Here is a 24761-nt window from a genome sequence, read left to right on the forward strand (position 1 = left end):
TTTTTGTCTCCATGTACTCTCCTCGTTCTTGAGGACTTCTTCAAGATCCAAAAATAAGCCTGCTTTTTCAGCCACTTCTTCCTCTGTCAGGATCCTAGTTTCCAAGATAGAGTCCAGTGCTACCATTTGACTGAGCAACCTTGACTTTTGTAGATTCAGATTCCCGGCATAACTCCTACTCCATTCCTTGAGCTTCCCTTTGAGGGCTTTGAGTTTGGAGGCTAAGATGTAATCGGGTCTTCCAGAGAATTCAAAAGAGTTCCACCAGTTTCTAACTTTATCCACAAAACCCTCTTTCGACAACCACCAGTTCTGGAATTTAAAATATGATTTTGGAGCCTCCCAAGTGCCACAATGAAGAGCAATAGGCACGTGATCAGAAACCAATCTCTGCAGAGACACCTGTTTTATGTTGCTGAAGCTTCTGTCCCATTTAGAAAAAAAAAAAAATCTGTCTATCCTTGAAGCAGCCTCTTGACAATCTCCCTTGAACTATGTGAAAGAGCCATCTTCCAATTGTGTATCAACAAGTTCCATGTCCTCAATGAAGTTTGAAAATTCAACCATTGTAGAAGTCCTCCTATTATAGTTCCTTTTTCAGAATGGAACCTGCAGACATTGAAGTCTCCACAGATTGTCCAAGGTCCTTCTACCAGACCTCTCACGGCTCCCAACTCATCCCAAACTAAGCTTCTTTCTACCTTACCATTTGGTGCATAGATACTAGAAATATAACAAGAGAAATCTTGCATAATTGTATAACCATGTAAAGTTGTTGAGGGGGAAGGGTTTAAGAGATTAATATCGCTCATTTTGCCTAATTATGAGTTACCTTCTCGCATTACCGTCGCTAGACATAGTTTGCAGATTTATCAAAAGGACAAAGAAAGGCTTATTAAAGATCAACGTGCATGTCTTATTAGTGATATTTGGACATCTATCCAAAATTTGACTTATATGGTAATCACTGCACATTGGATTGACCATGAATGAAGTTCTGCAAAAGAAAATTCTTAACTTTTTCATATTTTAGACAATAAGGGTGAGACAATTGCCAAGAGAATTGAGGCTTGTTTATTAGATTAGGGGATTGAGAACCCATTCACAGTGACGTTGGATAATGCATTAACTAATAGTTTTGCAATCAAGCACTTGAAAGCAAGGATTAATGATTGGAAAGGTGTCCTTTTGGAAATGTTAGGTTTAATTAAATTTGATTAAGAAAGAAAGGCTCGATGAAAAAAATGAATTTATTTCTCGAGTAAGGTTTGTTATGAAATACGATATGTCTTCTGCTTCAAGAACCGATTATTTTAAGTCATATGTTGCAAAAGTCAAACTAGACGCTCATGGTCTTTTGACTTTGATGTTGAGACAAGGGTTCAATCTTTATTAAGTTTCTTGAAATATTCTACCAAATCACTTTGAAATTTTCGAGAACTTTACATGTCATTCTGAATAATTTCTTGAAAAGTAAAGTTCAAGAAACTTAATGAAGACTCTTACATTCTGCCAATCATCCAAAGGTGGGTGCTTTGTTGTTCCCTTTAATTAAGATTAAACAATACTTGAAGTATTTATGATCATCTTCATACATTCTTGAAAAGGCTTTTTCAAATTTATTAGTCATGTGTGACATCAAATATGCCAAGTTCCACCCCATCTCAACATCCAAACTCAAAAGGCTATGAGTTTCTAGTTTGACTTTCTCAAAGTATGACTTAAAGGAATGGTTCTTAAAGCAGAAGACATAACCTATTTCACAACACACCTTATTCAAGAAATAGACTCATTTTGTTCAATGAGCCCTTCTTTCACAATCAAATTTAGGATATAAGCATTACACCTAACATGTAAGAAATTATTTTCCAAATGACACATTTCCAATGATTAATCCTCGCTTTCAAGTGTTTAATTACAGAACTATTAGTTGTTGCATTATCCAACGTCACTGTGAATAGGTTCTCAATCCCCCAATCTAATAAACAATCCTCAATTCCTTGGAAATTATCTCACCCTTATGGTCTAAAATATGAAAAAAGTTAAGAATTTTCTTTTACAAAACTCCATTCATGATCAATCCAATAATCAGTGAATGCCATATAAGTTAAATTTTGGATTGATATCCAAATATCACTAGTAAGACATACATAATTTTTAATAAGCATTTCCTTTTCCTTTTGATAAATCTGCAAACTATGTCTAGCAACGGTAATGAGAGAAAGTAACTCATAATTAGGCAAAATGAGCGGATATTGATCTCTTAAACCTTTCCCCTTCAACAACTTTAAATGGTTGTTCATCAATAATACCTAACTCCTCTTTTTGATAAATCTGCAAACTATGTCTAGCAACGGTAATGAGAAAAGGTAACTCATAATTAGGCAAAATAAACGGATATTGATCTCTTAAACCCTTCCCCCTCAACAACTTTAAATGGTAGTTCATCAATAATGCCTAACTCAGCAACGGCCTTCTTAACCTTAACACATTATAAACCACCTTTTCCAAAACTCCTTGTCCCCCTTCCTTAATAGGGTTAAGTTTTAGTGTTGATTGCGTCCAATCAATATTTTAAAAGGGGATTGAGATTTAAATGTATCCATAGGTTAGAAGCTCCATTCCTACTAAGACAAGAAAAATCTTTAAACCAATAATTGTATTTCCCCCGCTGTTCACTCTTCTTACTAAGAAATTTTTCAAAGTGGTTCCAAATTTGTGATGTTTCTATACCATCCTCTCCCAGGCTAAGATCTTGACCAGAAATAGAAGTTCCTTCTTGTTTTTTAGGAGGATTACACACAGTATAAGTATTAAGAGTGTTACCATATTTTGAGCTATCACTAGTACAAGTGTAGTTTATTTTTCAGTCACATTCGAACCTTCAACCACCATTATTTTAATATGAAAAAAATGAAAATTAGAACTTCTATTAAGATGGAGACATAGCTATGTTGCTCGGACTCTTCAAAAATGTTGACGGGTGCATGTCGGATCATTCAAAAGTAGTGCATCTTTTAAGGAACCGACACAGGTGCAGCATCCTTTTCGGAGAGTTCTATAAAGATGGAGACAGAGAACAAATCAGAGGAGGCTCCTCGGAAATGAAGACGCTCAATTGTTGATGTCTTTTATCGTCTTCCTTCACGGAGAAACACCACCACACCGATGATTGATGATTTCTAATGAATCTGGATAGTTGCTGCCTATTCTTTTTCTTTGATGTGCAAGTGAAAGTGGAATTTGGGTAGCACAGTGATGACCTAATGTGCTTTTTGATTTATTATTTTGTTGGGTTTGGACCCAATATGACCATTTGCATTTATCTTTTGTTTGTAGTCTTTTATTTATTAAATAAATTTAGATGAGCCTAGTACATGTATATGATTAGATACTTACAATTATTAATGAAAAATAATATATTATGTATATATAATATTAAAAAATGTATATAATTTATTGGTTCGATTCGATTATTTCTTCGGTTCTTTTAACCAAAACCAAACCAAATATTATCAGTTTTTTAAAAATGTAAACCCAAATCAAACCAAATAAAAATCAGTTTATTTAATCAGTTTGGTTCTATTTCGATTTGGATCGGTTTTCACCCAAACAGTATCCCAGAACTGTGAACACCCCTTATTATAACATAACCCCATGGTGATATTGGATCTGCATATGAGTCAACTATTAAAATGCTACTGTTTTATCTTTTCTTTTGAAAATGTAATACATGCAAATGTTTTATCATTCCAATATCTTGAAGAGCATTTCCTTCTTCAATTGTAACTCCATAAAATTCCACAATCTTAAAGATGAAATTCTAGTCCTCATAATTAATTGCAACAACAACATACCCAGTGTATTCCTACAAAAATGGGGTTTGGGAAGGGTAAAATGTATGCAGTCCATACCACTACCTCAGATGAAGTAGAGAGGTTATTTTCAATAGACCCTCGGCTCAGGACAGATAATAGTATAACAAAAAGGAAAAAGGGTCAAATTTACCCCTCTACTTTGAAAATTGGCTAAATATGCTCTTCGTCATATTTTGGGGTCAGATTTACTCTTGTTGTTATACTTTGGGGCCAAATTTATGCCTCTACTTTAGAAAATTAGTTAAATATACCTTTCCTCAACTTTAGAAAATTGGTTAAATATATCCTTCGTCATACTTTGGGATCAAATTTACCTTAATGTCATAGTTTAGGGTCAATATACCCCCGTTGTTAAGAAACTTTTCATGTGTAGCCTTTCTAAATAGAAAGGCTTGAATCAACGTTAAATGCCCCATTTTTGAAAAATAAAATACACCTTAATCTAACCTGTTACCTGTCCGATCTGACTCGAGCCACAAAAAAAAAAACCTCAAATAAATATACCCCCTTTAGCTCTATCGGTCAATTTTTTCCAACGAGATTAAGCCACTAGATATTTATCAGTGCATAGCTCATGAAAAATTGATCTGCATCAATGCATGAAAAATTGATTTGCATTAGTGCAAACACAAAGAAATTATCTCTCTAAGGCCCATTGGATGTTTCTCTGGAAGATTGAGTTAAGAGGTCTCCATGTGTGTCAATCGTGACATCTCTTCATTCATATATCTCTTTATATGCAATTTAGATCTATACAAATTTTTCATCATGTCATTTGCTCAGAAAATTTATTCACTAATTCTAGAATCTAGATGCACACAGAATTGCATATCAAATTTTGAAATTTGAACATAATCGAATAAGAGCAGAGTTTGTAATAGATATTTTCTCTAGTTTCATGCTTCTACGTTATCTCATTCCGTTTTACGTTTTGTTTATTTGTAAACAACGTTGAAAGAAAAGTATTTTTGTTCGTTGGAAAAATTCAACCAACAGAACTGAGGGAGGAGTATATTTGTTTGTGTACTTTTTGTGGGTCGGACTGGGCGAATTAGATTAGGGTGTGATTTATTTTTAAAATTGGCAATTTAATGTTGTTTTGGGCTTTTCTGTTAAAGGATGGGTACAAGTGAAAAGTTTCTTAACAAAGAGGATAAATATGGCCTCAAAGTATGAAATTGAGAGTAAATTTGACCCCAACGTATGACGAAGGATATATTTACCCCAAAGTATGACGAAAGATATATTTAGCCAATTTTTCAAAGTAGAGTGGTAAATTTGACCCTTTTCCCTAACAAAAAAAAGGATAACACACCGTTATATAATAAAGTAAATAAGACACCCACAAGGTAATACTATAAACTATCTACTCGAAATCATAGACATCACCAAAACACCACAAACACGAGACTAGCCCTCTACCCTATTATTACGGACGTACTCCTATCCACTAACCCTCTATCCTAATCCGCATCCTCCACACCTTCCTATCAAGGGTCATGTCCTCCGTAAGCTGTAACTGCTCCATGCATGCCTAATCACCTCCCTCCAATATTTCTTTAGCCTACCTCTACTGCGCCTAAAACCATCCATAGCCAGCCTCTCACACCTCCATACTAGGGCATCCGTGAACCTCCTCATCACATGCCCGAACCATCAAACCTCACTTCCCGCATCAAAAATTGGAAACCATTTATGGAGGACTGCACACGTGGAGCATGAGAATAGAGGAAAATCTCCTGAGGATATTTGAGTGTTGACAGAATGAACCATGATAAGAAAAGAAGGAACTCGGGAACAGTGTTCAACTTCAATTATTACAGATAGGATCTGAAGGCAAATATAATAACTAGGGACAGCTTACCGGTTGCTCAACATGGTCATTCCAGAAGCTAACTGTTGACTCCTTTGCCTCACGAATCCAATTGTCGATGTCAGAGCTTCCTACTAAACTACTATGGCGAAGTAACCATAATGAACAGATAGAGATGCCCACAATCCCACAAGTATAGGGTATCCAGTATCGAGTAACTCTTCTGGGCTTCCGGTGAATTGTAACCTTCAAAAGTTAATGGCAAATAAACTGTCCTCAAAAGAAGTCAAATAACAAAAATCATGGTAACATACATTGCACTTTGTAGTGTATTCCTACAGCATGCACACTCACGTACACTTCAGCTATACAGATCTCAGTAGACAACTAATGTCATGGCAGGACAGTTAGGTTACACAGCATCCCGTTTCACTTTAGCAGTTCAGTGGTGAGTTGATAATCTGATAACAATAAAACTAAATCCATTGCTAAAGATTAAAGATGACCACAGCTTGAAGATAGAAAAGGTAAAACTATCTTATTATAAGTCAGTAGGGAACTCTTACAATGGAGGCTAGATATCTGTTCAATCTGTTCATATTTTGGTAGATCAAATTGATAGCATCTGTGATCTCACAATCAGTCCATTGAGACCCTTCTTGATTAACTTCAGGAAGTTTCTCAAATATCAATGGAAAAGAATAACTGTCATCAACAGAAGAGCTTTGCTGCAGAATAAATTAATGGAAGGCATCAAATACTATTGACAAACATGTAGCAAGTAAAATAGTTGCTTTCATACATTTTAGGTGGGGAACTTCTATATTACACAAAAAATTTCCCTCACCTGGCGCACTGCATGGAAATGGCCAATTGATGCCTCCAGTTTCAGAAATAAATCATTCATATCAACCAATAATGATGACAATGACTTCTCAGGATCCTTAACTAATTCCTCACCAGCTTTATCGACCTTCATGTAGATCTATACATATGCCAGGAAAGTCATGAATTGAGCGTCTATTACCACAATCAGAATATACCTAAGTCATCAAGCTATGCAACATTAAATTACTCCTTAGAGGGATCATTCTTCCAAGAACGTCCAAACTTCAAAGTAAGATCTTAATTTTATAAGCCAAAGAGAGAAGGAAACATGTGAATAATGTAGAAAGTTGAGTCGTTTCCAAAACTAAAATCCTTTGCTTTCTAGTAATCTCTATATCAATCAATCAACTTGCCCACTTATAAGATTTATTAGCTTCATACAATTGTTGTTCTTCAACTAATTGCTTGATCTCATTAAATTAGTACAGATGCTTCCCATGAATGAAAATTATGGTCCATGAAAGTAGTGTTATCAAAAGTGAAAAGCAAAGATAAGTGCCAAGTGTTTGTTGGAACTATAAAAGAAAAAAAGATTGATATTTTAGTGTAGATGGCACAGACAGATAAAAATACATATGTAATGCAAGAAAAAATATATTTTAGTGTAGATGGCACAGATAGATAAAAACACATATGTAATGCAAGAAACAACAACAACAACAATAATAATAATAAAAAATGGTTCATTTAATTGAAAAAAATTCCATTTAAATGAAAAAATTATTTGGTAAAATTCATGTTTCAATAAACATTTAAATTCTGATCCACACCTAAAGATACACCTTTAAGCTTTCCGGATTTTAAAAATAAAAAGATACACCTTTAAGTTTTTGATTCAGATTAGTAATTACTTTTCTTATATTAAATTTCTAGTACCAAGAATATGTCTTCTTCCTTTTCAGCCATATAATCCACAGAATGCAAATAGGAATAGTCCTCCATATGTGCTTCAAGTTTCTTTTAACTATTTAAGACAGGCATATTTTCAAAAGATTATTGATTCTTTATGGTGTAACCAAAGATACACTCATAAGAAGCAAATATGATACTCGGACTCTTCAAAAATGTTTGTAGGTGCTTGTCGTGTCCTCCAAAAGTAATGTATTTTTGGAGAATCCGGCACGGGTGCAGCATCGAAAGTGAAGAGTCCGTGCAACTAAGGCTTACAATGTAAGAAAAGATGTGGAACTGTTCTTGTTCTTTGTTACGAAGGAAACATCTGTTGCACAATGATAAACCTATCCTTTGCAGTTTTTCTGAGTTAAACAAGCATCCCAAGCTGCTAACCAACCAAAAAGGCTGCTTTCACAGGTGCCTTGGTTTTCCACAACATTCTCCAAGGCCAATATAGAATCCTCTGACTACTCTGTCGTAATACCATTTATAGCAATTTTTAACTGAAAAGTTGGTATCCCTGTTGTTGAGTTTTGATCCAAACTAATCTGTCTACTTTGTTCGAATCTAGTGAACATGTATTCAGTTGTTGAATCAGATGAAAAAAACTATCCAACTCCCATTCATTCAAGTTTCTTATGAAAATAATCTGCGCTTGAATACAACAACAACAACAACAACAAACCCAGTGTATTCCCACATCGTGAGGTCTGGGGATGGTAAGATGTACGCAGTCCATACCACTACCTCCGGAGAAGTAGTAAGGCTGTTTCCGATAGACCCCCGGCTCAAGATAAGGAATAGTAATGAAATCCGTACAAAAGTCATGGAACAAGATGACAAGGCAATAAATACGCCACGTATAGGGAATAGTGAACAAAGAATAGTAAGCAATCGTAACATAACATGCAACAAGGTATCATAACAAGAATAATACACCCACCAAGTAATGCTCTACCCTACCGACCCAATCTGGTACTAACCTTCTACCCTAATACGCATCCTCCAGATCTTCCTATCTAGGGTCATGTCTTCAATAAGCTGAAACTGCTCCATGTCCCGCCTAGGCCAGTATTTCTTCGGCCTACCCCTTCCCTGCCTGAAACCATCCAAAGCAAGCCTCTCACACCTACGAACCGGTGCGTTCCCCTTCTCATCACGTGTCCGAACCATCTCAAACGGACTTCCCGCTTCTTGTCCTCCACCGAAGCCACTCCAACCTTCTCTCAGATAGTTTCATTCCGAGCTCTATCACCCCTAGTAAGCCAACACATCCAACGCAACATCCGCATTTCCGCCACCTTCAATTTTTGAATGTGAGAGTTCTTGACTGGCCAACACTCCGCTCTATACAACATGGCCGGACGGACTGCCACCCTGTAGAATTTGCCTTTAAGCTTGGGCAGCACCTTCTTATCACACAGCACCCCCGAGGCGAGCTTCCATTTCATCCATCCCGCCCTCCACTTCATCCATCCCGCCCTAATACCAGTGAGAGACATCCTCGTCAATCTCACCATTCCACTAAATCATAGACCCGAGATACTTGAAGCTATCCCTCTTACACACCACCTGAGAATCCAACCTCACTTCCACCTCGTCCTCCTGCCTCAAGCCATTAAACTTACATTCCAAATATTCGGTCTTGCTCCTACTCAACCTGAACCCTTTAGACTCAAGGGCCTGTCTCCACACCTCTAATTTATTATTCACACCCCCCGAGTCTCATCAATCAGAACCACATCATCTGCAAACAACATACACCAAGGCACCTCTCCCTGGATACGACGCATCAGCACATCCATTACCAAAGCAAACAAAAACGGGCTAAGAGTAGATCTCTGATGCAACCCTGTCAAGACAGAAAAATGTTCTGAATCGCTCCTGTCGTCCTCACCTGGGTCTTAGCTCCATCATACATGTCATTGATTGCTCTGATATACGCCACCGGGACACCACTCACCTCCAAGCATCTCCAAAGAACTTCCCTAGGGACTTTGTCGTATGCCTTCTCCAAGTCGATAAACACCATGTGCAGGTCCTTCTTTCTTTCCCTGTACTGTTCCACCAGTCTCTGCACCAAGTGAATTGCCACCGTCGTCGAGCGCCCGGGCATAAATCCAAACTGGTTCTCCCAAATAGACACTATCCTCCTCAACCTCAACTCGACCACTATTCTCCAAAGAACTTAATCTGCGCTTGAATAAAATCTGTAATATAGCCCTATTTGTTCATTACACAACTAATAAATCTAGGAATCTATTCTTAAAACTCTCCCCTCCATTCCAAGTGCCTACCCAGAATTTAATTTTTGCACCATTGCTAACCTCCGGCATTGTATACCGGAGAAATTCATCCCATAATCCACTATTTTCTTCCAGATTCCCACGCCATTTTTCAACTAGTTGGGTTTTATTTCCCTCCTTTTCACCATAAATAACATCTAACATTCTTTGTCAGATTTCCTCACTACTCTTGTTGCATCTCCATAACCATTTAAAAAGCAAAATTCTATTATGAAGGGCAGCTCGGTGCACCAAGGTCCCTCTATGTGTGGGATCGAGGAAAGGGACGGACCACAAGAGTCTATTGTACACAGCCTTAACCTATATTTCTGCAAGAGGCTATTTCCATAGCTCGAACCCGCGACCTCCCGGTCACATGACAGCAACTTTACCTGTTACGCCAAGGCTTTCCTTTTATTATGCAACTTCAAATTTCTCATTCCCAATCCCCCTTTCTTCTTACCTCCAATAACCACTGGCCACTTGACCAAAGGTATCTTTCTATTGTTAGTGATCCCGTCCGTAGGAAATGTCTTCTAATCCTAATGGAATCCAATTTTCTTTCAATTGTTGTAGGCATACAAAACAAGAACATAGTATATGTTGGAATCGCATCCAAGAGACAATAGATTAAAGTAAGTCTGCCCCCTAAAGACAAGTATTACTTTTTCCACAGAGTTAGTTTGTTATTGCAGCTACCAATAACGCCTTGCCAAATGCTCGTCCTTTCTCTTCACCCCCAATGAAAGACCCAAATAAACAGTGGGGAACTTTTCAATTTGCAGCCCAAAATATCCGCCAGCTCTTCTACACATTACAGAATCAACAGCATTAATACTGAAATGTTACTTTTGGCCAGATTAATTCTCAACCCAGAAACTGCCTAAAAACATAGCGAAACCCCTCTCAGATACAGAATTAGATCTCAATCAGCCTCGGAAAATAGAAGGTAATCATCTGCATAAAGGATATGGTTAAGCATCATACTATCCTAATCATTTCTACCAATTTTGAGACCCCTTAACCAACCTAAAGTTTCTGCTTTCCTCAACATTGTACAGAGAATTTCAAGAACCAAAACAAATAAATAAGGTGACAGACGGTCCCCCTGCCTAAGACCTATATGAAAACTGAAAAAACCTTGAGGGTTACCATTAATTAGAATGAAAAATTTCACTGTTGAAATACAAATCTTGATCCATCCTGCCTATTTCTCACCAAAGTTCATCAATCTCGATAAACTCAATAGGAAATGCCAACTGACATGGATATATACCTTCTCTAAATCAAGCTCATCCCTTTGTCTTCCTTCTTAAAAGATTATCAAGGCTCTCATTTATTTCTTTGTTGTAATATCTATATATTACTTATTATTATCGTTCTAAAGACAACTCCTGGGCACTGACATGTGCATCCTAGCACTTTGGTGCTGCACTGAAGTGTAATCGAAGTTACACGAAGTGCCCAATCCATGGTGGACATAGTATTAGGGCTTTTAACTTGCAAGAGAAGAACTCCTTCCAATCATAGCCATCTAGCTTATGAAAAGTGATTAAGAACATATGATGTGTGTTTTTTTCAAAAGCGAGACATCTTTTATAGGGATAGTTCTGAATGTAGATACATAAACTGATGTAAGGTTATGAGAAATTGGTGGAAGTTATCTCATATGAATATTGCCACTATAAAAGACAAAAAGAAAATTTAAATCAAAGCAATTTGGTATAGACAATGGGATATGAATTGATAAAGAACTGCACTATCAATAAACCAAATAGGACAATCAAAATTTAAGAATCATCTTGGATGAATTACAGTATCCAACTGGAGCCTCAACTTGAAATGCTTCAATTCCTATCCTTTTGGTTAGACGCCCAACAACTCTTAACATATCTAAACAACTCTTCAATATTTTATTTTCCTTTGTACACAATCATATAAATGTACAGAAACCAGTACCAAATGAGAAAATTAGCAAAGGAAACATTATTACAGCATCAAATAAAGGGTTGATGAAGTAAACTGCCGATTAAAGTTACATCATTAATTTCACATGTACTAAGGCAAAAGCAACAAACCTGTGCCAAAAACGTAGCCAAATGATATCTTAAGCTACTCAAGAAATTTATCCTCTCGGATATATAAGAAGATGCCAAACAATATGTATGCTGCACCCCAGAACCTTCACCAACACAATCACTTATCAGTTGAACTGTACCATTGAAAAATGCATATGGTCCTCTCTCACATATCATGAAGTATGCCTTTTTAGCATTTGATCCCTGAAACCATACATACATAACTAATTAAAGTGAACTATGTCTCAACAAAAATTTCATGTATAGTTTCACATAAGAAAGAGGGCATTTGGCCATGAAACTTTTTGAAAATTTTTTCGGATTTGAACTCCTGAAAACACGTTTGGCCTTAAAATTCTGGAAATTCCAGAATTCAACGAATTTAAAAAGCACCAAAAAGTTGTTTTTACTTTTTTCACACCAAAACTCTCACAAAAATTCAAAAACAACTCCAATTTTTATTCATGGCCAAACACTACTCCAATGTTCAAATATCATTTTTCACTTTGAAAACAAATACTACTTTTTTTCAAATAATCACAAGTTTCATGGACAACGCCTCGTAAAATAGCTAACCTGTGCTTTAGATTGCCAATATTCTAAGTTCTTCTGGATGTAATGCATATTTAGAAAGATGCATTCCATAATGTCCTCCAAAACACCAACAACTTTAGATGCCTCACAAACAACCCTGCATCTCAGTTAGCTTAGAAACTTGTCTTATGAACAAAATGTTCTCTAGATATCCTTCACAACTAAAGAAGAAGAGTGAAGAGTCAAAAATACACCTAAAGTATCTGGATTATTTGAGTTTCATACCCGAATTATCACCAACTATTTATAAAAACACATCTCTACCTATCATATTCACTTTTCCTACATGAAATATCACCACGAACAATATCACCATAGTTTAGGTAGGAAAATTCATGTTTTCTTTAGCATTTTTGACTTGGCTTTCACTCACATTGTTTTGTTTTTCGAACTACATTATAATTCTTTTACTTGAGCCGAGCTACATTGCTCGAACTCTCCAAAAATGTCGCCACACGCATATTAGATTTTCCAAAAACACACTACTTTCGGAGTATTCAACACGCACCTCTTGATATTTTTGAAAAGTCAGAGCAAACATAGAAGCCGAGCGTCTGTCAGAAACAGTCTCTCTTCCTTCTAGGGTAAAGGTCTTTGTACATACTACCCACTCGTCTGTGAGTGTAGATTACACCGGGTATGTTGTTGTTCGGTTATAAAAAGTGAACAATTGATAGTTGACGTGTGTTTTGATAAACAATTGTGATAGTTCAAGTAGGAAACTGGAACAACTTTAGGTAGGAAAAGCGAATAATTGATATTTGAGCTGGGTTTAAATAAATAGTTGGTGAACCAGAAAACTCGAACAACTTCAGGTAGGGAAGCAAACAATTGATATTTGAGTTGTGTTTTACTAAATAGTTGGTGATAGTTCAAGTAGGAAACTCGAACAACTTTAGGTAGGAAAAATGAATAATTGATATTTGAGCTGGGTTTTAATAAATAGTTGGTGATAGTTCAAGTAGGAACCTCGAAAAACTTCAGGTAGGAAAAGCGAACAATGATATTTGAGTTGTGTTTTTTACTAAATAGTTGGTGATAGTTCAAGTAGGAAACTCGAACAACTTCAGGTAGGAAAAGCAAACAATTAATATATGAGTTGTATTTTAATAAATTGTTGTTGATAGTTCAAGTAGTAAACTCGAAACACGTTCAGGTAGAAAAGGTAAATAACTAATAAGTGAATTGTGTTTTTGATAAATAGTCGGAGATAGTTCAAGTAGGAACATCACACCTTCAGATAGGAAAAGCGAACAACTGGTATTTAAGCTGCATTTTAATAAATAGTAGTTGGTAATACTACAAATAAGAAACTCGCGCACCTAATGATTACTTTTAGGTATAAAACTCAAAAAATCAGAATACTTTGTGTTTTTGATCATCAACTCGAAAAGATAAACGTACACTTACATAGAAGATTCAGGGGAGGAGGAAGGGAAAGGAAGAGGGAGACAAGTCTTTCTACGACGTCGTTTACTGGTGCCTGATGAGTTGCCACGGTAGAAATTGGAAAATTTGCTGAGGTAGGAAGCCGCCGCCGGAAAGCAACTGGAAATTCGATTAGAAAGGTATTCAGAGTAGACGGAGATTGTAGGTTTTAGGCCGTTGACGGCGTTTTCCGGCCGAGAATCCATCGGTAAGTTCACTGAGTTGACTAACGCCGGTGATCAGAAAATATGAAATGTACAATTTGACTCTTTTCTGTAATTTCAAAAACAATTTGATATTAGTACTTTTGTCTCATTTACTTCCTTCTTTTCATTTTAATTTTAATAATAATTGGTCAGCTTGCCACAATAAAAGTTTTAATTTTAATTAAAAATATATTTTACTAAATTAATAATAATGCTTTGAAACTTTGGAACGCTAAATTTAATTATTATTATTTTATATTATTATTTAATAAAAATATAAAGCAAAACTCTCTTAATTTTATAAATTAGACAAATAATTTGAAACTGCTATAAATATATTACCACATATATAGTAAATATCTATTTCTTTGGAGAAAAGTTAAAATCCTAACTTTGGGACAAAGTCAAATTTTTCTCATAAATAAAGAAATTTTTCTTCATTAATATTCATCACTCGAGAAATCCTCAAGAAAAATAAAGAAGTCTTATTTCTTCTTTCTATTCTTCTCGTTCTTATTTCTTATTATTTCATAACATGTTATCAGTACAAGATTCTAGCGTCTCTAATTTAAAGGCTAAAACATTATTTTTCTTTCTTTTCATATGGCTAATATCTTATAAAACTTGAGTTTGTTGCCTGTTAAAATTCGGGCAAGAACTACATTTACGTGTTGGATGCTGAAATCCACTTAGATGCAATAGTTCTTGAAAACGCCATTAAGAAAATACAACATAGAATCAAAAATGTGCTAAGGCTATGATATTCTTCCATCATCATTTTGACAAAATTCTAAAAATCGAATATCTCACTTTTAAGGATCCACTTGTTTTGTGGAATAGCCTGAAAGAAAGGTATAATCATCTTAAGATGAGTATCCTCCTAAAGTACGATATGAATGAATGCATCTGAAGTTTCAAGGTTATAAATCTGTTCATGAGTATAATTTTGTCATGTTCAGAATTTCTTCTTAGTTGAAACTATGTGGAGTTACAATTAATGATGATGATATGATAGAAAAGATGTTCTCCACCTTTCATGCCTCGAATGTGCTCTTGTAGCAATAATATCGAGATAAAGGTTTCAAGAAGTTTGTTGAATTGGGTTCTCATCTTTTTATGGTTGAATAAAATAATAATTTGTTAATGAAAATCACGAGAATCAACCTACTCAGTTATGTCAACAATTTTTATGTCGTTATGCTAATGATTTGAGCATTTAAAATGAAAGAAAATTCAATTATTGTTGTTTTTTTTAGTTTAACTACTAACGACCTGTAATGTTAGAATTGTTCGCTAAGTGATTACGAACTGAACAATTCTATCTTAATAATATCACTTGTCCTTGATAACATATATGTGTTTTATATATACTAGTTTAAGTATATGCGCCTTACCCGTGTAACTCACTTTAATGAGTTTACACGTTATATTAAATAGAATATTTGTTTAAATAATAAAGAAAATACGATAATTAAATTCAACATCTTTTGATCATGTAAAGATAGAGTATTTATTTAATTAAATCTAACATATACAAACAAAATTCTCAACGCCAATCAAAATTTATCTATCACTTGTAAACTACAACAAAACAATACGATGATAGAGATATCAAAATAATACGATGATAGAGATATCAAAACAATACAATTCAACCTAACTTTTGCAAAAAAAACGTTCTCAAAGTCGATTGACATCCATCTACCACTTGTCAACTACAATAAATAATACGATAATAGTGATATCAAAACAATACAACTAAATCTAACCTTTATACACACAAAAAAAATCTCAAAGTAGAGACATCAAAACAATACAATTAAATCTAAATTTTTCCTAAAAAAAAAATTCAAAGCCGACCTACATATATCTACCATCAGTAAATTACAACAAAATAATACGGTAATAAAAATATCAAAACAATATAATTAAATTTAATCTTTACACAAAAAATTCATAACAAAACTTTGTGTAAAGGTTATGATCAATAAAATCAAAACGTAATATAAATAGAAATTTGAAATTCAAAAATCACAAAGCTATGATCACAAAATGTTATTACTCAAATAATGTATTCTTACAAACCTAAAAACAGACTTGTAAAATTGAAAAAATAAAAAAAATATAAAGACTACTAAACTAAAACATTATAACAAAAGCATAATAGTGATACCTAAAAAAGAAAAAGCAATACCTTTTTTTTTTTTTTGGGGGGGGGGGGGGGGGTGAAATCTAGTACTTTTTTAATTGGAATACACGAATTGCATTTATTTTTTGAAAGATTTTTTTCCTTCTTCTTCTTTTAGGAGTCTTAACCTATTTTATGTAAAATAATTTTTCAATTTTTAAAAATATTTAGAACTTTACCTTATATAGAAATTTTCTTATATAATAATTTCTTTGAAGTTGGATTATATATATATATATATATATATATATATATATATATATATTATAGTCAATATTCAATATTAAAAATTGATTAAAAAAATGTGAAAAGATGATTTTGTCTATTACGAAATCTTTTAATGAGGGGCAAAAAGTTCAAATCACTTTTCTAAAGGTCTTCACACTTTTAATATATTATAGATATACATATATATTGTTAAGGCTAAGAACACATTGTCGTTAAGTTTAGAGCATTTTTTAAGCCTTATGTTCACAATAAAAAGTGATTAATTCTAAATTATATTTTAAATGATGGCTAAATATTAAAAAATAATTAGAAAAACTAGCCATCTAGATTAATTTTTACTTTATTATTTTTAAAAATAAAACATCAAATTACTTTTTGATGGGATATACGGTGACCATTAAGAAATTGAAAGGTTCTTTTTTTTTTTTCTTTTTAAATTTCAAGATCCACATCACTTTTTGATGGGATATAAGGTGACCATTCAGAAATTGAAAGTTTTTTTTTTTTTTTTTTAATTTCAAGGTACACAATATACTTATTATGTAAATATTTAAGGAGTTGCAAAACTGGCCAAGAAAATTAGAAGCCCAGAAAGACAAAAGATCCTGTCTTTGGTCCTAAATTATAAAACCCAAAAATAGAGGGATATGATAATAAACCCTAGTATAAATATGTAATAATGTTATTCGCATGGTCATACGGTTCTCACGATGCTTTTTTTGAGAGTTGAAGACTTGTCTTATATCTCCCAAACTCTCTGGAACCGCTGTTAGTAATTATCCATGTATGTTCATATCTCTTCCTCTCTTTTAATTATATCATATATTAAACGTTAATCTAATTAATTTCTAGATCTCTGAATTGTTTCTTTGAGTTAAATAACTGCATTCCAATTCTAGATAATCATTCTTTATTTGCATCTTAGATTTTGAGATTATTGATTGTATTTTCATATGTCTAGGTAATAAATTACATAAATATGTGTTTACCCAATAATTTTCTTAACCGTCATATCCTTTTACTGTTTTATAGTTGTTTTTGGTGTTCATGTAGGATTGAAGAATTCATCTTCTGTTTCTTTGAATTCGTGAGCCTATTTCACATTACTTTTGCTACTCCCTCTATTTTATTTTACTAGACTCTTTGTTGACTTGATACTTACTTAAGAGACTTTAATAAGGGGGTTTCTTGTTTAGTAACCCCCCCCCCCCCCCCATCTATTAAACTAAAAGACCATAGTCCATAGTATTTTACTTCTTAAGAGACTATGGACTTTTACTAAACTAACTCTCAATCTTTTTTTTCATTAAAAGTTTTTGTTAAAAACCTCAACACTTTGAATAAACTTCAAAGACTGTGGACTTTTAGTTTAATAAAATACACCCACTTATTAAAGTCTCTTAAGGAAGTGTCAAGTCAACAAGATTCAAATAAAATAAAATAGAGGGAGTAGCAAAAGTGATGTGAAATAGGCTCAGGAATTCACAGAAATTGAAGATGGATTCTTTAATCCTACACGAACACCAAAAACAACTATAAAACAGTAAAAGAATATGAAGGTTAAGAAAATTGTTGGGCGTACATACACATATGTAATTCATTACCTAGACATATAAAAATGCAACCAATAATCTCAAAATCTAGGATACAAATAAAGAATGATTATCTAGAATTAGAATGTAATTATTTAACTCAAAGAAAGAATTGAAAAATCTAGAAACCAGTTAGATTGACGTTTAATACAAGATATAATCAAAAGAGAGGAATATATATGAACATACATGAATAATTACTACCAACGGTTTCAAAGAGTTTTAAGAGGATATATATGTAACACCCTAGATTTTTGGCCTTTGAAAATTTCTTGACTTTTGTGCTTACTGCCGAGGTAACGACTACCTAACGAGTCATAGAGACTCATTACGAGTCGTAGGGCTCAAGTCATAGGCGAACCAGTAAGGAGTGCCTAAGTTTCTGTCTTGAGTACGCCATGGATCTCACGAGTCGTAAGGTGAGACTCGTAGTCCTACCAGTGTGATGGTCCATTATTTCTGCTATGACAATGACTAATACCTTATGAGTCGTAAAGTCAGTCGTAGGATGTGACTCGTGACCCTAGCAATAAGGTTTCCCTGAGTCACTGTCCAGGCAATGACTCGTATCCAGTCATCATGAGTCATGACATGACCTGTAACGACTGGCGACAGTTTTTCTGTATTTTAATTGGGGCACTTTGATCATTTTCTCTCATCCCCAGTCATAACCCATGACCATAAAATATCTTTAGGGTCTCATTATCATCCCAACACACATCAAATACACCTCTCATCTCTCTCAAAACCCTAAGCAAAAACAATTAGGGTTTTCAAAGGGATTGGTCATCTAAGGCTCAAAAAGTAATTTCTTCTTCAAAATTCTAGGTGTCTCAGGCATGTATCTCTTCCCTACAAACTTGTGTTTTATTCATGGCATGAAATGTTGATATTCATGTGGTTTTAAATGTTTGTTTTGAAACTTAGGTTGAGGGTTTTGGATGATTGTTGTTTAAATGGTCTTTCCATGATTTTATATGCATTCTTTATGCGTTATTGATGGTTTTTGAACTGATTGGGTGCATAGGTATGGTAATAAAGGATCGGAGTCTCGGCATTCCTCCAAATTGATTATTTTGAATTGAAATTGATTTAAATCTCAATTCAGAGAGGTTGATGCATTCCCCTAAACTGACTTGATAAATCTCAGCTTATTGGGGTCGAGACATTCCCATAGACTGGCCTAATAAATCTCAATTTATGGGGGTCGAGGCATTCCCCTAGACTGACTTGATAAATCTTAGTTTACTAGGGTCGAGGCATTCCCCCAAACTAACTTGATAAATTATGAAGGTCGGAGCATTCCCTCAAGGTAATAAATAATCGGAATGGCATAACGATATTAGTTTGTAAACATAATTGGTATGACGATGCCAATGGTATATGCCGTAATGGATGATTCTTGGTCAATAAATGAGAATATGTAAACTATTTTAATTGGGATTAATTGGGTGTTGTGTAGCTTACCATAAAGGTGTAAGTCCCAGTGAGGATGAATACTGGAAACCACACTTGTCGATGTGGGAGTCTTGACGATCGTGTGCATAGTTCACACTTATATATATTCATGTATCCTGGAATGACGTGGGGTTGGGGCATTTCCTAGTCTTCCTTGGATATCTCTGGGTCGTGTGGCTCACACACACTGGGCCCTTTTAGTAGGGGGAGCTGAACCCATATAACCCGTGGGTGCCTAGATAACAGGATAGCTACATAGTCCATATTAATGTTTTAAATCTCATGCTAAACCTTGTTCCCAATCTTGGCATGTTATGTATATATGTATATGATTGTGTGCATATGATGTTGAATGATTTCACACTGACTTGATTATGGCATTATTTTGTCCATTTCCTAAGTTACATGCTAGCACTTACCCCGCTAACCGTCTTCAAATGCTATATCCCCATGCGATACAGGGTTTGGAAACACTTATGCTTTTCCTATGCAGGCATAGGTAATTTTTGGATTGTTCGAGAGTCAGTTTTGAAGTGGTGAGCTTCTATTCTCCGGAAGACCCTCATTTCATGACCTTGTCTTTATTTATGTCCTAGACTATTTCGACGGGTATTTGGCTATGATCGGGGACATTGTCCCATCTTCAGTTGATTTTTGGTTTCTTAGAGGCTTTTATGAACAAAGTGTGGGTGGATTGTGTTGTGGATTCTTAGATCCCTCTTGAATAGATTTCTCTATCTTGTTATATGTTCAGAACTCAGCTCTATCTTGTTATTTGTTCGAAATTCATTCGCTGCTAGTTATTGTGTTCTGGTTGGCTAAGCTAATGGGGGAGGTCTTCGGTCCTCTGTGGACTTAAGATATCTGTCATGACTAGACCCTGGTTTGGGTCGTGACAATATAAGACAGGTTTTCATCTCTAAAAAAGAGTAACATAGGAACCGTTTGACCATGAGAATGACATTATTACATATTTATACTAGGGTTTATTATTAGGCAAAACATCACATATAGACACCTTAGACTCCTCCTAACTAACTTCATGATCTAAATTTTACTAATTACATTCTACAGATATTAGTTTGTGACCAGATGCATTTAGAACTTATTTATACAATATAATTAATATTAATTAAAAATGAAAGAAAGAGTAATTAATGTTCATTATTATCTCTAACTTCCCTCGATATTCTTCTTCTATATAGCCAAAATTGCTGGTGATTCTCCTTTCATAATTGACCCCTTTTAGTATAAACTTATAAAAATCAATTATACTTTATATAATTGAATTTTAACTAAATATATATGCAATTGTATAGAGAAATACATTAGAATTTTATTATTATGAATAATGTATAATAGATACATATACATATCAACAATATATTGTATACACATATAATGTTATACATATACAATTAAATGAATAAACATATACATATGAGACAAACATATTTGTATAACATATACATATGCATATCAACTATGTATTGAATAAACATATGCATATGTATATCAGCACTTTATTGTATAAACGTATAATATTATACATATACAATTAAATGATTGAACATTTGTATATTAGGATCCTACTCGTTCTAATATGTTATATACAATGTATAAAAATCGGTGTATGTATATAGAAATAGTTATATGCATATGCATGTACTTATATACAAATATGTATATGTATATACATACAAATACAAAACATACATATACACATGCATAATGTATATATGAACCAACACATACATATGCATATAAATATCTATATGTGTAACAACACAGAACAAACTTGTATACATATATAGTTATACAAAAATTTGCATATATACATCAAAACATACATCAAATACATTCATATGTATATAAAAAATATACAAATGGAAAAAAATATAGAATGCATACCCACATACAAATATCTACGCAACTGAATATAATTAAATCACCTATATACAATTATTAAATTCACTAAAATTGGATCAAATACCCAATTATGAAAATAATTCATCAAGATTTAGTCTGTGAAATTGACACTAATATACAATTTCATTTTCAAATTGTACATTCTATTCTATGAAAATAGATGAAATTTGAAGAAATTTAGCGTCTCATTAGAGAATACCTAAAAAATCAAAAGAAAACAAATCTATATACCCGAAGAAACTAAAAATTACCGCAAAATCTTCAATGGATATCCCCACTGAATGTTTAGGGATGAGAAATTACTTGTCACGACCCAAAAATTGATAAGTCATGATGACACTTATCGCGACAAACCTTAACAAGTAAGCCACTCACCCAAACTGATACACAATGGGAAAAGACATAAATGCCCCCAAGGTAAGGCTTTTAGAACAAAGACGAATCACATAGATACAATAAAAATAGAAAGAATAAAATCAACACTTGCAGACATAACTCCCAAAACCTGATGTCAACAGTATAAGAACTACTAATACAATTTGGAGTTAGATACATAAGAAAAATAACCACAAAAAATATCTGTCTCTAAACACTAGTAAAGATATAACTAATACAGAAAGATAGAGGTGAACTCCAGACGTATGAATGTCCAACCACTACCTTGAGAAATTTAAAGCCCAAAAATAACCAATTTGAGGTGCACCCGAACCTAAAGTGCACCAAAAGGGTAAAGTAGGAGTGAGTATGATCCACTTGTACTCAATAGGTATCATAGGTCGATTGAGCAAAATTAACACGACCTGCCTTGGGGCCTTGTCATAACGGGTATCCCAAGTTCGACCAGGACTAGAGACTACCCCCGTTACCCAACCCAACCTCCAGTTGCCTGCCAAGAGTTGACTGAATTTCAAGCATATAACAAGATAGTGTAATAGCTCATATAAGGACTCTGGGAATAAATTACAACCGTAACCAACCCAATACAGTCCAACCATCCTGTACTAATATTCCAACCATACCAAAACAATGTTATAACCAAGGACGTTCCAAAACATAATATAATTAATCTAAAAATAAAATAAAATGGAACAACCAACAATATCGTCTAATAATATTAGCCCACCGTCTTATTTCAATGTCAAGGCCGACACCAATACCGATCTCGCCTATACCAACTCATAGAAGTACCACAAAGCCTCTAACCAAAAGAGTAATATAATTTGATTGGGATATGCCCCCAACCATAGCCAAAATTAATATCCAAAATGAAGTAAAACATCTAGAAATATCCATAACATGGAATGAGCCTTTCAAAAGGACGAAAGCTCACCATTTTAGTCTAAATGCTGTCCCCGAGTTAATCACTATGTAGGAGGAGTAGAACGGCCAGTTCCTATATAGCGTAGGTATACAACTGCCAGTAGACGGGGTTAGCAAGTGACTTCTAACATGATCTCAGGGTAAGGATAAAATAATGTCATTTATAAAACCAAGTAAAAATCATCCATATGCATACAAACATACATATATATAGATAACCATGCCGGGAAAAGAGATCGGGTTTAGCATGCCATTAAAATCTTTACCTGGGCTGTGTAGCTTTGTCATCCTAAACCACCCACGAGATATGTGGGTTCAGCTCCCCTTACTGAAAGGGCCCCAGTGCATGTAACTGCACGACCAGGAAAGTATCCCATGGGATGAATAGTGCATCCCTAATATAAAGTGTGACATCATGCACACGGTCACCAAGACCAACCTCATATCGGCAAATATGAGTTTCCAGTTCTGATCCCCACGGGACCTCTATTTTCCACGGCTTAGCTACAACTCCCTCCATTATTGTGCAATTAAAACCAGTTTCCAAATAACCAATCCATTATCTATTTATTAACCAACGCCATTGATATTGGTATTGTCATACCAACCGTTACTTGCAAGTATCATCCATAGCCAACCATTTATAGGTTTAAGGGAACTTTCAAGTGCCCTTTTATTTACCATATTAAACCACTCGGGAGACTTTCACGTTCCCCACAAGCATAATCAATTAACCTTTAGACTTTCCAAACCATTTAAACCATGCATAATTCCTTTTACGACGTTTAAAATATGCAAGAATTCTATTAAAAGAAGTCAATGCAATAAATATATCTTTATAAGCATTTTATCAAACACATTGGGGGCATAATATGACCACAATCAATTCCAATTACCAATAAACCATTCCCATGCAATCCAATTATTCAAAACCACCATTAATGCATATAAAAGCATAATTAAAACCATGGGAAACTATAACCAAGCAATTAACATCAAAACCCCCAAATCATATTTGAAATCCAAAGTCATGCAATAGTAAAACCATGAAAACATTCATATAAGCCATGCCTTTAATTAAATTAACAATGAGGGAAGATAAACATGTCTTAAATCAAGATGATAATGGAAACAAATCACCAAGAAAAGCCCCAAATCATTCTTTTTGTTGAAACCCTAGCTCTCTTGCCTCAAAAGCTCTTAAGAAAATTATGAAGTGTTTAGGAAGAGTTTCTAAGTGTTAATGAATAGAATATTAGGGTAAATAACCTCCCAAGTAGGTTAGAAGTCGTGGGATCCTATTAGGATAAGTAGAAAAATGTCCAGAATACCCCCACTTAAGTTGCACAAAATTCCCGTTATAGTAATACGACTGGCCCTCACGAGTCGTACCCTTCCAATACAATTTGTATCCACTACTCGTATCCAAGCCTCAACCCTTGTATCAAACACTATCCAGTATACGACTCATCCAACCAAGTCGTAACCATGGCATATGATCCGTATCTATAACCCGTATCCCTGGTAGAATAAAATACCAAGAGGATTTAGACACTGTCCACCATACGAGTCGTAGGTACGATTCGTACCCTGGCTTATGACTCATAGTAAGACACTCATACTCATATCCAACCTAAGTAACCAAGTCTAAGATTAAGTTAAGGAACCAACCACTAATACGACTCATACCCTTAAGTCGTACCTGTTCCAGTAACCAAAATTCATCCCACCATCCAATACTGGTTAGTATACAATCGGACCATACCACTCATACCCTAGCATACGACTCATACCCATGAGTCATATTAGGTCCAGAGATCAGAATTTTAGGGAGTTTTCTAAGGTTCAGAAACTAGGGTGTTTCAAAAGTAGAAAATAAAGCATACAAAATACACACTAAGGGCAGGTCACCTGCAATTAGAAAATATCCCACAACGATAGCCCACACTGCTTGCACTAATAGTTCTAACATATCACATATA

General features: G+C 34.5%; 1 protein-coding gene across 1 annotated transcript in view; it reads right to left on the reverse strand.

Moving 5' to 3' along the window:
* Positions 1 to 14171, reverse strand: part of LOC124890256 (protein DGS1, mitochondrial-like) — a 35645-nt gene extending 21474 nt beyond the window's left edge. The window contains exons 1-6 of the mRNA XM_047402094.1: positions 13841 to 14171; positions 12413 to 12527; positions 11837 to 12040; positions 6539 to 6676; positions 6258 to 6419; positions 5743 to 5937 (exon numbers count right to left, since the gene is read on the reverse strand). Of these exons, the coding sequence (XP_047258050.1) occupies positions 5743 to 5937; positions 6258 to 6419; positions 6539 to 6676; positions 11837 to 12040; positions 12413 to 12527; positions 13841 to 14064 (1038 nt within the window). The 5' untranslated portion in view covers positions 14065 to 14171. The remainder of the gene's footprint in view (positions 1 to 5742; positions 5938 to 6257; positions 6420 to 6538; positions 6677 to 11836; positions 12041 to 12412; positions 12528 to 13840) is intronic.
* Between the last annotated feature and the right edge of the window lie 10590 nt (positions 14172 to 24761).

This window comes from Capsicum annuum, unplaced genomic scaffold (assembly GCF_002878395.1).
Source record: "Capsicum annuum cultivar UCD-10X-F1 unplaced genomic scaffold, UCD10Xv1.1 ctg1489, whole genome shotgun sequence".
In the NCBI taxonomy this organism is placed as follows: domain Eukaryota; kingdom Viridiplantae; phylum Streptophyta; class Magnoliopsida; order Solanales; family Solanaceae; genus Capsicum; species Capsicum annuum.